The sequence below is a fragment of the Tinamus guttatus genome, unplaced genomic scaffold (assembly GCF_059628265.1).
Source record: "Tinamus guttatus ecotype Peru unplaced genomic scaffold, ASM5962826v1 Tinamus_guttatus_pri_ptg000510l, whole genome shotgun sequence".
NCBI lineage: Eukaryota > Metazoa > Chordata > Aves > Tinamiformes > Tinamidae > Tinamus > Tinamus guttatus.
In genome coordinates this window covers 890,445-902,801 of record NW_028289044.1, presented here as the reverse complement: position 1 = coordinate 902,801, position 12,357 = coordinate 890,445, and the positions used below count along the sequence as shown (strand labels likewise).

Sequence of the window (12,357 nt, the reverse complement as noted above, 5' to 3'; positions counted from 1 at the left end):
CTGCCAGAAGGAGACAGCCACAACAGCTGTGTAAAGAACCTTTTCCTGCACTTTCCCAGCTAGAAGCATGGAGAGCTGCTTGCAGGGAGAGATCAGTTTGCTTTGATTATTCCTCTCCTTTACTCTGATAAACTGTTTTAATATCATCCAGGAATCGCAACCATTTCAAGGGGGAAGATTGGAAAGAAAAAGTGTTTTTCGACTAGTGACAAGACTATGTTAAGTAATTAAATCCAGCAGAGGCATGGATGGAATCAGGGAAGCTGGAGGATGCTTTTACATCCCCTTCCTGTTCAGTGCTTCTCGCAGCGTGGACTGTGCTGGCAGGCAGCCAAGGCCCTTCCAGCCTGGCCTTTGCCCTGCTGAACTTCCTGCCGTCAGGAGCCCCACAGCTGGGATTGTCCCAATGGAAGTGGCTCAACTGAAGCTACCTGTTTGACCATCTTTGCCACAGAAGTCACCAGACAGATAATGAAATGTTCTGCCATTTTTACCAGGCTGAGCCATGCTAAAAGCCTTTTTTTTTTCTGCCCAAATTGTTTGGTAGCGCAAAATTTATAACTGAAGAGGGCTGATACAGATGGGCATTGGTATAATACGTAATACAGAACATATCTGGTGTATGAAAACATATATTAAAGGGAAGGTAACGCAAAGATATGAAGAACTGAAGTGGTGCGTGGTGTTGCCTTGTGCAGTTTTACCTCTGCCTCTTGGATCTAGTTGTAATACCATCCAGTGGAAGGGAAAATATTAATGGGCCACCCTCAAGAGAGCAGATCTGAAGGCGTTTGCAAACCATCAGTAAAACAAAGTTCATGTTCTCACACAGCTTGCTGCATCCTTTTGAATTTGTCTTTCATCTCCTTGAGCTCTGAGGGAGATGCAAGTGCCCGACACAGAAATGTAGAGTATGTTAAGCTGTACCAGCTGTGCAGCATAGCTAGTTGCTTGGTTAGATTTGTGGCCTTTTCCTGTTTTGAGTTTTTGGTGGTAGTTTTCAAATCACTTTTCCTTTCAGATTTCATTGACTTTTCCCATTAATTCTGAGCCTAGCATCTGTGTTACAGACCAGGGAGATTTCCAGCACTGTAAGCCTCAGCCTGAAGAATGGCTTTTTTTTCTTTTTTTCCTCCTAAATTTTGTCTCTCAGGAAAGTCAAATTAAAATACTCTAAAATATTCAGGTTTCATAAGACATACGGTTAGTTGAACTGAACCTATGGAGAGCATTATTCGCTCTGTACCTTTGGACAATTTCTACCTGTGCAATTAGTGAAAACCCCAAATACAGAAGAGGAGAGCTGCCTACCAGCCCTGTCTGAATGCCACATCTCCTTCCAGAGGCCACTTTTCAAAGAGTTTAGTGGTTGGGCTCATGATGTCAGGCTCGGGCACTAGCAGTGCCTGGACCCAGATGTGCCTTCTGATCCAAAGTCTTAGTGTTCCAGCATGTTTCTGCTTTCTTTTTTGCCACATATCTGTTTGCTTTCTGCCAGGGCAGATTTGTTAATCAAGAGCCAAGCAGTTAACCTTTTTGAAGAGATAGTCAGCACTGTTCTTATCTGTGAATGTAGATCCACATATAAATCCCCAGTTTAGTAGCCCAGCTTCCAAACATCTCCTCAGCTGCACCAATCTCCCCAGACTTCAGCCAAAGCGAGTTGCCACTCTGCAATTCTGCAAATGTGGCTACTTTATAGGCAACTAAATACAAATTTGTGACCCCTATCTCTCGCAACTCTTTTTGACATAAAAAGAACGTTAGGAAGCACAGTGGCTTTCACTGCTGGCAAGAATGTTTAGAAATGAAATTAGGGAGTATAGAGATTATACAAATTTGAATTTATCTGACTTTTACTCTCAAAAAATAGCTCGCTGCCTGGTACAAGCCATATTTTTCCAGATACTGCAATCTGTACTTCTAAAGTACTTCTGTACTTCTGATGACATGAACATGGGGACAGCAGGATCAGAGGGCATATGAGTACTGGCTGTGTCACATGGTCACAGTCGTGGCCATGCCGTGGCATTCGGTGGCCAGACTGCTGAGCCACATCCAGGCCCTGCTTCCCCTCTGAGCCATCCCTTCTGGTGTCTGCACACATGTCTGTGGGGCTTCCTCATCTGTCTGAGGAACCACCACAGAAAAGGGTTATTTTTTCACAGCATCTGCTCTTTGAGACAGTTCACTGTCCAGGAAAATTCATAGAGACAGGCCGGAATAACAGAGCGTGAGGGCAGGAATGAGACAGGGACTTCTTAAGCCACCATTGTCATGGAAGTCATTTATGGAAAAGTGCCCTAGGGAATCAAAGCCAAAGCCAGGGTTTTTGCACCTGTCAGGGGAAAAAAAAAAAGAAAAGAAAAAAGAAAGAAAGAAAAATCCACCTACCCCCGTATGTTTGCTAATCCGGTCCCTCTGTGTGTGTAAGAGTGAGTCAGGTTCCCCATTATCCTTGTAATGGATCTTTCGTTCAACATAATGTTCTCTGACAAGCCAAGCACAACAGAGAGATTTAAAGCTCAGCATTTTTATTGTGTAACGTCCCTAACCTTAACCTCAGACTGAGTGATTATTCTTTCTTTCAGATACATGTTTGCAATTATTAAGGTTGGCAGATGGTCCAGATATTTGAAAGGCTGGGAGTCCCAGGGCAGCCTTCTAGTCACAAGAAGAGAATTATTGAATTAATAAAAGTGTTAGTCCAGGTAAATCTAGCAGCTTGAGCGAGTGCTTGCTCATGCAAGTAAACATGTCAAAACAAAAAAAGTTTAATAACCATTCTTTTTTTTTTTTTTCATATACTGACAATTATTTAGGTTGTGACCTGAAGTTATCTCATCTGCTGTGCTTGTTACCTTAAAAAGGGCACTGTCAAGCTGGTTCCAAATACATACCAAAATGTGGTATAAAGGATCCGGCTCTTCCTTCTTGTGGGAGCAGTTTTGTGGCTAACACTTATAAATTAAAGAAGGAAGAAAACCCACCATTGCCCCTGTAATCTTGTTTGTAAACCAAGCCTGGAAACTGATCTCACCAGCCAAATTTTAAACCTTTTTCAGTTGTTTGGAAACATAGGCTAAGAAGCTGCAGTTCACTGCAAATGGCTCAGAGTTCATGCTACTGCAGTCTTAAATTGAAAATTAGCTCCCATAGAATTGGTTCTGTATGAAAAATACCATTATTTCTCACAGTTTATTTCCATGTCAACTGCTGTAAAATTGACTAATATGGTGAGGATATCTTCTGAACTGTAAGGGTTAGAGCTTTCAAAAGTTATATTTTTCCATCTATCAGAAAAGAAATGATTACCAATGGAGTTTGTTCCGCAGAAATACAAAATATTTAACAGTGCATTTGTATTTGTCCCTGGCATGCAATGCTGCTATTTGAAAAAACTTTGTTTAGGGAAAAAATTGATTTCAGAACATGTTATTTAACTTGCAGTTTTACCTGAGTAATACGAGATTACACATAAAACACCTTCACAATTATGGTATTTCCCTTTGTACCTGTGTGCTTTGCTTCTGCCACATAAACAGCGAGTTTCCTACCTTTATCTTGAACAAGCCTTAAGCTTAGTAACAAAGAAAAGAAGAACAGCTAGAATAGGTAGGACAACATGACTGAAAACCCCTGAGATCTGACAGGTTGTCTGAGGAGGGGAAGTGGAGATGCATGGAAATGCCAGTTGCAATAAGGCACCTGAGTAGGGGCAGCCACTGCAATAAAATGAGTATCTGCCGGTTTTGAATCGCTGCCCTGGAAAGCCCCAGATGACTTTGGACTCATCCTTTCAAATGCCTGATTTTCCAGCTGGGCAGTTTAAAGTCATCCATGTGATCATGTCAGTGTACTGCTTTGTTTCCTTGCTTTTTCTCTCAGAGACTCGACTAAAGGCACACCAGACCTACCTTTCCTGAATGTCTTTTGCCAACCTTTTGGATGAAGCCTGGAGAAGTGCAAGTCAAGACATAGGTTTAGGAAGGACCATCTTGTGTTTTTTTGCCATAAGGGATAGAGCCCCAGTAGCAAAGCCCAAGATTTTTCAGCGGGGGCCTTATTTCAATAAATGAAGATTTAAATTTCTGAAGATATAGATTACTTGCATTAAATTAAATCTGCTAGAAAATTTTTGTTTTTCAAAGCAACCGTGATGTGTCTTCCACTTTTAGATTGCTGATGACATGAGATTACTTTTCATTTTAATGGTGCAAACCATTTTCAGCACTTCATTTATTTTATCTGTCATAGATTGATGTTTGTCTTTCTACTCAGTGGAGGCTGTTTCACCTGTTCAGTTGATTGAACCTACTGCAAGTTTGACTCTTCTCTGTTTCAGTGCTTTTGTATGTGAGGAAGGAGACAGATGAGGTGTTTGATGCTTTGATGCTGAAATCACCCACAGTAAAGGGGCTAATGGAAGCGGTAAGTGTCCGTTGTCCTCGCATTCTTTATCTTCCGTTGTAAGCAAATTCTGTGATTTTCAATATATTATTGAGATAGAACATAATATAGAGATGAAATTACTCTTAAATATATTCAGAGTATTTTATCAAGGTTTTCTAGAGCATGCCTCTGTCTGAAATGCTGGCATGTTCCGGATCCACTGCTACTGTCAGTAGGTTCCTGATATAAAATAGACTTGCAGAGCTGTTTTTTTGGGGACCTGAGCCTTGAGGAATGGCAGCAATTAACAAATGTCAGAGACAGGGGAGAATCAGACTCTGTTTTCAGAAATGTCTCTTTCTGCAGCAGCGATTCCAAGCCTGTTGAATCGTCTCCAGTAGTGCCTACCAGCGAGTCCATTGCTATTTTTGACAGAGAGCTCTCCTCCCAGAGTGAAGCCTGCTTCTGCGACATGATTTTCTGCTTGTTGTCCATTAGCTATACTCATGAGTGGATATTTCAGATTTAATCCTCTTTATGTGAGCCGTGGGTTAGTAGGATGTGAAGGCTGATTCAGGAACAGTGAGGAACCAGTCATGTGTCTCCCTGCTTCGGTGGGGGACGAATGTGAGACTGACGTGTGGGAAGCTGAGCTCAATTCCAGCCTTGGCTGTATGTAGGAGAAAATGGGTGATGGATGAGAATGTCTCCACAGAGCTCAGCTGAGTGCTAAAAATAATATATTTATGCTCCCATAAAAATATTACAATGTCTTGTTACATGTAGCAAACACTTAGAAAGCAGAAAAGATTGAGTTACCATTGTTTGGTCAATAGCACAAAGCAAAAGACTTACGATTAATGAAGCTGTTTTAAGGACCTGTTCAGATCACTGTTCTCTGAGGATATTCAGCTGCAGTATAATAATGCCTGAATGGTGCTTTGCCAGTGTCGTTTGCTGATTGTGGCCAGGGCAGAACATAAAAAAGTTAAACAACAACAGTAAAACAGTAGAAGGCAGGTTTTACTTGAAGAGGCTGCACTCTGATTCATGATAAAAAAATTACATGACTTGATTTTGTGTTTGTAGAGAAATTCAAAGTATATTATAATCCTTCTATAGCTCTATGACACAAATATTTTACCTTCAGTATTTTGTGTATCTCCTGGCCTGTTTTCCAACCCCTGTGTAATTCAAAAGCCTAAGAAAGCTGGTGCAGACAGGAGAGGTTGCTGCATACCTCTGTCAGCACAGCTGCTGACTCAGTGGCATGTTTTCAGCACCAGAGAAATCTGATCTGTTGTGAAATGTCCCAGATCACTGAAAAGAACACATTCAGAAAACCTTAATTCTCTTTGGTAGGATGTAGTGAATAAATCAATGCCAAAAAGCTGTCAAAATGCATACTCTGAAGTATTCTGTCTACATTCTTTTCAGCATATCATATAATTTTGTAATTGTACACATTTTAAACTTCTGAGTTCTAAATTCAATGCTAAGATCTCAGAAACACGTTTAGAACATCATATAGCCCCAGGTCTAAAAGGCAGCCCTGACCCTGAATCATATCCTGCTTCTCTGTTTGCGAATTATCCACATTTTTGTTTATCACATTTCCTGATCTTTATCTTTCTCCTGATTTTCTGTGAATATGACATTGATTTCTCAGATATTTTGTTTATTTTATTCTTTTTGCACACTCACTTTCCGAAAGAACAATCAGATCTCTTCTTAGATGTCTTTTCTTCTGAAAAATATCTGAAGGTCTCTGGTTTCAAGGATAGAGTGAATCTCAAAAAATGGTCATATGTTTATTCCTTAAGACAGCAATCTTGCTCAACAAAAAAATATTGAAACAATTGTCAGTCACAAAACATCATAAACTTTGACCAAACAGCTCCAAATCCTGCTCTCAGACTGACCCAAATTGAAGTTAAATCTGTGGTTCTCAGTTGCTATGACAGTTCTGTACTGTGCAGAATAAAATATATATTCAAGTTGTAGAGGGCAGCCTCAGTTGGGAATACAAGCATCTCCCAATGTCTTTCTGCAATTAGAAAGTAACAGGTGAGTTCAGCAGACCTCTGTAGACCACAGTTTTTTACCTTTCTATGTATGTGTCCCATCTGTGAAGGTAGGGCCACACACCAGTATTCCATAGAAAGGAATTGGCAAACATATTCCTACATACCTCAGCCAGCCCAGATGTTGTCTTTTCCATCTCCCAGACCCCAGCAGGAGAAGTCTTTCTGGTGGCTTCTGCAATCAGATGTGGGCTACAAGGCAGCCTTGCCATGCCAGTGGCCTGCAGCCCAAAGGGGCACCTGGCTCATTTCATCTTGAAGGCTGTCACTGCGTCAGCCACCCCGAGGGAAGGGTACAGTTTCTTCTCAGAAAATTGGAAGGAGGAAAAGGAAGGTGAGAAAAGAAATTATTCCAAATAAAGATTTTTTTTCCTCCTGCATTGTAGTCTCCCTGGGGGCAGGTGAGAAGATGTTTTATACAGTGGTTGGCAGTAGCAATTTTCCTTCTGAGTGGGAAAGAAACCTGCTTCAGAGGAGGGTGTTAATTGAGATGTCCTAGCAGATGCTAACTCTGCTTTCCCAGATTCTACAGCGGGACTTAGCACATTTGCACTGGGGACTTGTTTTCTGAGCCTTGTGAGTGGGAGGCTATTCCATATGCCCACTTTGAGCCTTGCTTCCACAGCTTCAACATGTAGTATAATTGGCTGAATCCATGGGGTCCCTGAGAAATGTGCTTATGCAGTCAGTTGGAAGTCTTTCCCAAAGCTCACTAATCCCTACATGCTATATAAATCCCACACCTGTCAGAAGCAGTGTGACAGGCAGGGCCTTCCCAGCGCTACCTCTGGTGGCTTTCTTAGAAAATGGTGTCGCAAAGTCCCAAATCACTTTGAGGAACAATTGTTAGGAGCGTTTGTTAGATATCTGAAATATCCTAGGAAAGTTTCATTCGGAATATGCAGAATGCTGTGAAACAGCCTTGGCACAGGAAGGTTTCTTCCTGCTCGTTTATTTGCATGGAATCAGGGAAAAATGTCCTCCTTTAGACATAATCTTTAGAGTATCACTAGGCTCCAGAGTTAACAGCCTAGAGAGCGAGCTCGGACATTCCCTCATGTTCACAGGGCTGTTGTGGCATTGCCTGCAGTTTCAGGTTGCGGTTTGCTTCTGACTCCTTTTATGAAGGCTTTTTTTCAACTGCAACAAAAGGGAGACATTTGTATTATCCTTTAAATTAAGGGTTAAATTTAGGGTTACATCAAAGCCATGTTCAACATCAGATTGCTTATCTGATATTCTACCCGCTAGACCGTGCTAAACAAAGCTAGAGAGGAAATAAAAGGATGATGTGAAAGTTGCTCTGAGAACTTCTCTAAGACAGTCAAGATTTATCCTGAGACAGAGCCAGACCCATAGGTGCCCTAGAGGACTCAAGACATGGAGCCACCTTCCATGGGTAGCACAAAATGAGGAATCGGAGGAAGTGAGCCTTGGAAATATGGCCAAGGAGAAGCCAGGAATGAAGTGAAGAGTGAGAGGCAAGGTACCCACAGAAGGGCATCTAGTGAGAGGTAGGTGCTGGCTTCTGCCAGGGATCCTGCCCCATGGATCCTCTCTTGGTGTTGCAAGCATGGCCTGGGTCAGTTGTTCATGAATGGCCGGTGGGGCAACCTGTCCTGTCTGTGGAAAAGCAGAGTGGCCAGAATTAGGTCAGGCTACCCAACACTGGGACGTGTGCGTGCTTATTTGGAGCAAGGATTTGGGCTTCTCTGCCGTGTGAGTGTGCTGACAGTGCACAGGCTGCTGAGTACGTAGGGTGGGTGTCTTCCTCGGGGAAGCTTTTCCACCGGTGCGTACGGGGAGAAAGCCTGGGTTTGTAGGTTGGTAGTAGCAAGGACACGCGTGTGAGATACCAGGCGAGCAGGGTGAAGCCAATCTGTTCATGAAGGTGTGAAGCAGAGTCCTCCCTGCAGAAGGGAGTGTCGAGGAACTCCTGCAGCCTCAGTTAGACCTCCCGCAAAACAGATGACGAGATGGAACCAGGACTAGAATCAGCACCTCCAGCGCCTTATCGAGGGGGGCAGTGAAATGTGCTCGTGTGAGTAAAATTGAAGTAGCAAATACTATTCACAAAACTGAACTTTTTCTGCATGTTGTTCACTGTGAGGCATAAAACATAAAGAATGGGCAAATCTAGTGTATCTTGTTAGTTACTCCTTAAATATATCCTTTCCTTTCTGTTTGTTGCCGCAGATATATATTGTGGTCAGAGGAAACTTGTCAATGAATAAAGTTTTATTGATTCTTCAAAACCCTGAAGTTATGCTGTGCTTTTTAAGTACAGAATTGTATGTTAGGTAAGATGTCAGTTACATAAGTATAGGCAATATATAGCTAATGAATTCTGTCTCTTGGAGAATGCTGGGTCTGTCAGGATCGAAGTCTTGCTAGGCGTACTGGCTGTTTGAATCTGTCCTTGGTGCTGAGTTTTGCCTGTTATTTTCTTTTTGTTCTTCATTTCATGAGAATTGGTCTAGTTAACCTTTCTAAAACGTGTTCTCTCACAGGCAGTCTGAACATCAAAAAAAAAAAAAAAGGGATTTTACAGTGGCTGGTGTTTGGCAGGCTTTAAGTGGTTTTTTAATTGTGCATTGCAGTTGTCTAATGCAGAAGAGAGTTAGCTATTCAGCTGCAACTTCATTTCCCTGAGGAAGAGCAGGAAGCTTACCTTGGTTGACAGTAGAGCACCGCAGAGCTTTGATCACTGACAAAAAGTCCCTTGTTCATAATTATTTTGCCTTTTGTGACAATTCTGTTAAAAAAAAAGAGCCATGGGAACTGTTCTTTTAAAGAAGAGACAAAATATGGAAAAGAAACTGGGCTCAGACTGAGGACTCAAGGACACCATCCCCATGAACAACACACACTCTTACTGCAGACTGGACATCCAGACAAGTTAATAACACACTGCTGCAAAGCTGTGCCAAGACATCCCAGTAAAGTACTTATTGTTCTTGATAATTTATCACCTCATAAGTCTTTCTTCAAAGGTTTTCTTGTATTTTCTGCTTTATTCTTTTTGGTGATTCATACCCTATGAAAACTAGTCTCCAAGTTTAGAGAGATGTGGTTACATCCCGTTCCTTACTAAGTTTTAATGTCATTTTCTTATTCTGGTGATTTCAGATCTCTGAGAAATATGGGCTGCCGGTCGAAAAGATTGCAAAACTTTACAAGAAGAGCAAAAAGGGGTAAGTAATTGAACTAAGCAGGAACTAACACTATTTAGGGAGTATTGCTGCTTCCTTCAGAAGAATCCAGAGATCCCAGTCATGCTTACAGCATCATTTTTCTTGATTTTATAAAGCCCATACTCTTAAAGTCTTACTGTATGTGGAGACAGCAAGAGGTGGCAAAGGAGGAAACATGAACTTTCATTCTGCATGTGACCAGTATTCATAGGCTTACTGTGAAGGGACAGAATTTATGTTTGAAAAATAAATTAGAATAAAAGCAGTTTTGCAGACTTTATGCCAAATAGCATTGCAGGCTGTAGCACGGGAGAGACCCAGCCTTTATTGTGGGTTCACTGAGGGCTTCCCTGCGAGGCCAGGAGGCAATTGACCACTGCCCAACTCTGAGAGATGGGCAAGGTCAAGGCAGTTTGCTGCCGAGTCCTAACTGAGTTAAATTAGATGTGGGAATCACAGCTGCGGTTTTAGAATAGCTGGCCATAAACCTTGCCATAAATGTGACCCTCTCCATTTTTTTTTTGTGCTCCTAAACAACCACAATATTCTAGCAATACCATTTAAAATCAATCAGTTATTTTCAGCCACGCAGCTCTAGCTTAGAGCATTTCTTTTGTTTGTTTTTTTTTTTTACTTTTTTATTTTTGTCTAGGGATTTTATTAACTTGTGAAAAAAAGGTGAAACTTTTCAAGTGCTGCTTCTTTCTGTCAGTGGTTTCAAGTGCTACGCTTTTGGGAAGAAGGTCTTTATGGTAAAGAGTGAACAAAATACATTCCCTCGAAGCAAATAGAATGGGAAATGGTGTGTCAGTATTCTCACATATAAGCTAGTTCTGAGGCCTGCAATGAGTGTGCAAGGCATAAACTACTCTGCTTCACCCTATGAATGACTCGCATCATGCAGGAGGAGGGCAGGGAGGCTCGTGTATAAGGTTCTTGTGGGGCTGGCGAGCAGCACAGAGATGGATCTGGGCAGGCTGGCGCCAGGCCAGGGGAATAGCAGCTTGCTGGGCCTGCCAGGGAGCTGCCGTGCAGCTTATGAAGCATCTGGAAGTCCCAGATGTGACATTTCTCCTACCTTAACTACTTCAGCAGGTAGCGGCCTCTCAGCCAAAGACTGTAAGGGGCAATGGGGCAGGTCTTGGTAATTTGTCTCTGCTCTGACATGTGCTGGAGTCTTCTTCCATTGCTTTTAGTCAGTGGGCACATGCAGTGGAGTGTGTGGCTTTGCCTTTCACTTCCTTGGTATGTAAAAATGCTGATTTTTGCCTTTGTCACCAGTATTCTGGTAAACATGGATGACAACATTATTGAGCACTACTCCAATGAGGACACGTTCATCCTGCACATGGAGAGCATGGTCGAAGGCTTCAAGGTCACGCTGACTGAGATCTAACCCTGGGCAGAGCCCTTCTGTAAGGAACCACAGCATTTCATCCTTACTGGAAAGCAGAAGATTCTCCAGGAACTTGACAGACGTTGATCAGAGAAACTGTTACAAGACTGCTTGGAAAACATTATCCATTCTGCGCACGCATACCCATTGACTACAGACTTGGGTTTGTCAAGCACAAGGCCATTCATGATAACCTGGACCCTTATTTATTGCTCCTTACTCTCTAGTGTACAAGCAGTTACCAGTCCCTAGATTTGTAACCAGATGACCCACTGCAAATGTGAAATGCAGCGTTTTAATCCATGCTTTAGCGTGGATAAGCTCATTCTAAAACATGTTAAGGCACCATGCTGGTCCAATTTCAGAAATCTGGTGTAAATCACTTTAATAGCAGTCCTCTCCACTATAGCAAAAACAAAAATGGTGTAGTGCTAAGGATGGGGAAGGTGACTGGCAGTTCACTTGCTCAGACTGATCCATATCTCCCCGTAGTGTATAGTCTTGCCAAATACCTCCGGTAGTTCTCAGCATGTAGCAATGAGGACTTGTAAGTAAGGCATTCAGTTAAAAATGTCATTTGTAAGTAAATGGTAAAGAAACCATTTTAGCCTTGTATATAATGTTTATAATATGCAATAATATATTTTAACTACTGTATGTGGGCATATTTACTGCCACTGTGTTTTTGTATGTTTGGGGTTTAGGGTTTAACAGAATCTTTCCTAGAGGATTAGATTTCTGCAATCTGTTAAGGAGTGTGTGCTGAGAAGCTGATAATTGCATCTTCACACATATACTCCATCCCTACCCACCCAATTTTATACTGAAATATTGGAGCAAGCCGTGCTGCAGGGACTGGAGTGCTCTGTCACAAGGAGATCCATCTGAGGTGCCTGAGTCCCAGCTGTAGATATTTGAGCGCCCCTTTGAGCTGTCAGCAACCTCCCAGGGCCCCGTTTATCTGCTGCCTGGTACGTCTAGAGGTCCAGAAGGGACTTCTACCAGCCTTGTTGGCCACAAGGACTATCACGATGGGTCTTTCTAAAACCAATGGAGGGAGAAGTGTTTTTGCCAACAGCCTGCTCATTAGAGCTTTCCTTTAACCTATAGGAAATGAGACTTCACATTCTTCCTTTTCTTCTTAAGGGAACAAACTCTTGTATCTCCAGTGAAAGATTCTGTTTCAATTCCTAGGACAGGTGGATGAGGTAGAAACCCGGGCTTGACGTAAATAGTTTATAGGAATTGGAACTATTTCACCAGTGCAGTTTAAGAGCAGCCCACAGCTGAG

The 12,357-nt window shown here is 42.2% G+C and overlaps 1 protein-coding gene across 1 annotated transcript in view; it reads left to right on the top strand.

Annotated features, from left to right (window-relative positions):
* Positions 1-11,487, top strand: part of GRHL2 (grainyhead like transcription factor 2) — a 50,051-nt gene extending 38,564 nt beyond the window's left edge. Inside the window, 3 exon segments of the mRNA XM_088533588.1 lie at positions 4,346-4,431; positions 9,606-9,670; positions 10,952-11,487. Coding sequence (XP_088389714.1) covers positions 4,346-4,431; positions 9,606-9,670; positions 10,952-11,066 — 266 coding nt within the window. The 3' untranslated portion in view covers positions 11,067-11,487.
* The last annotated feature ends 870 nt before the right edge of the window (positions 11,488-12,357 follow it).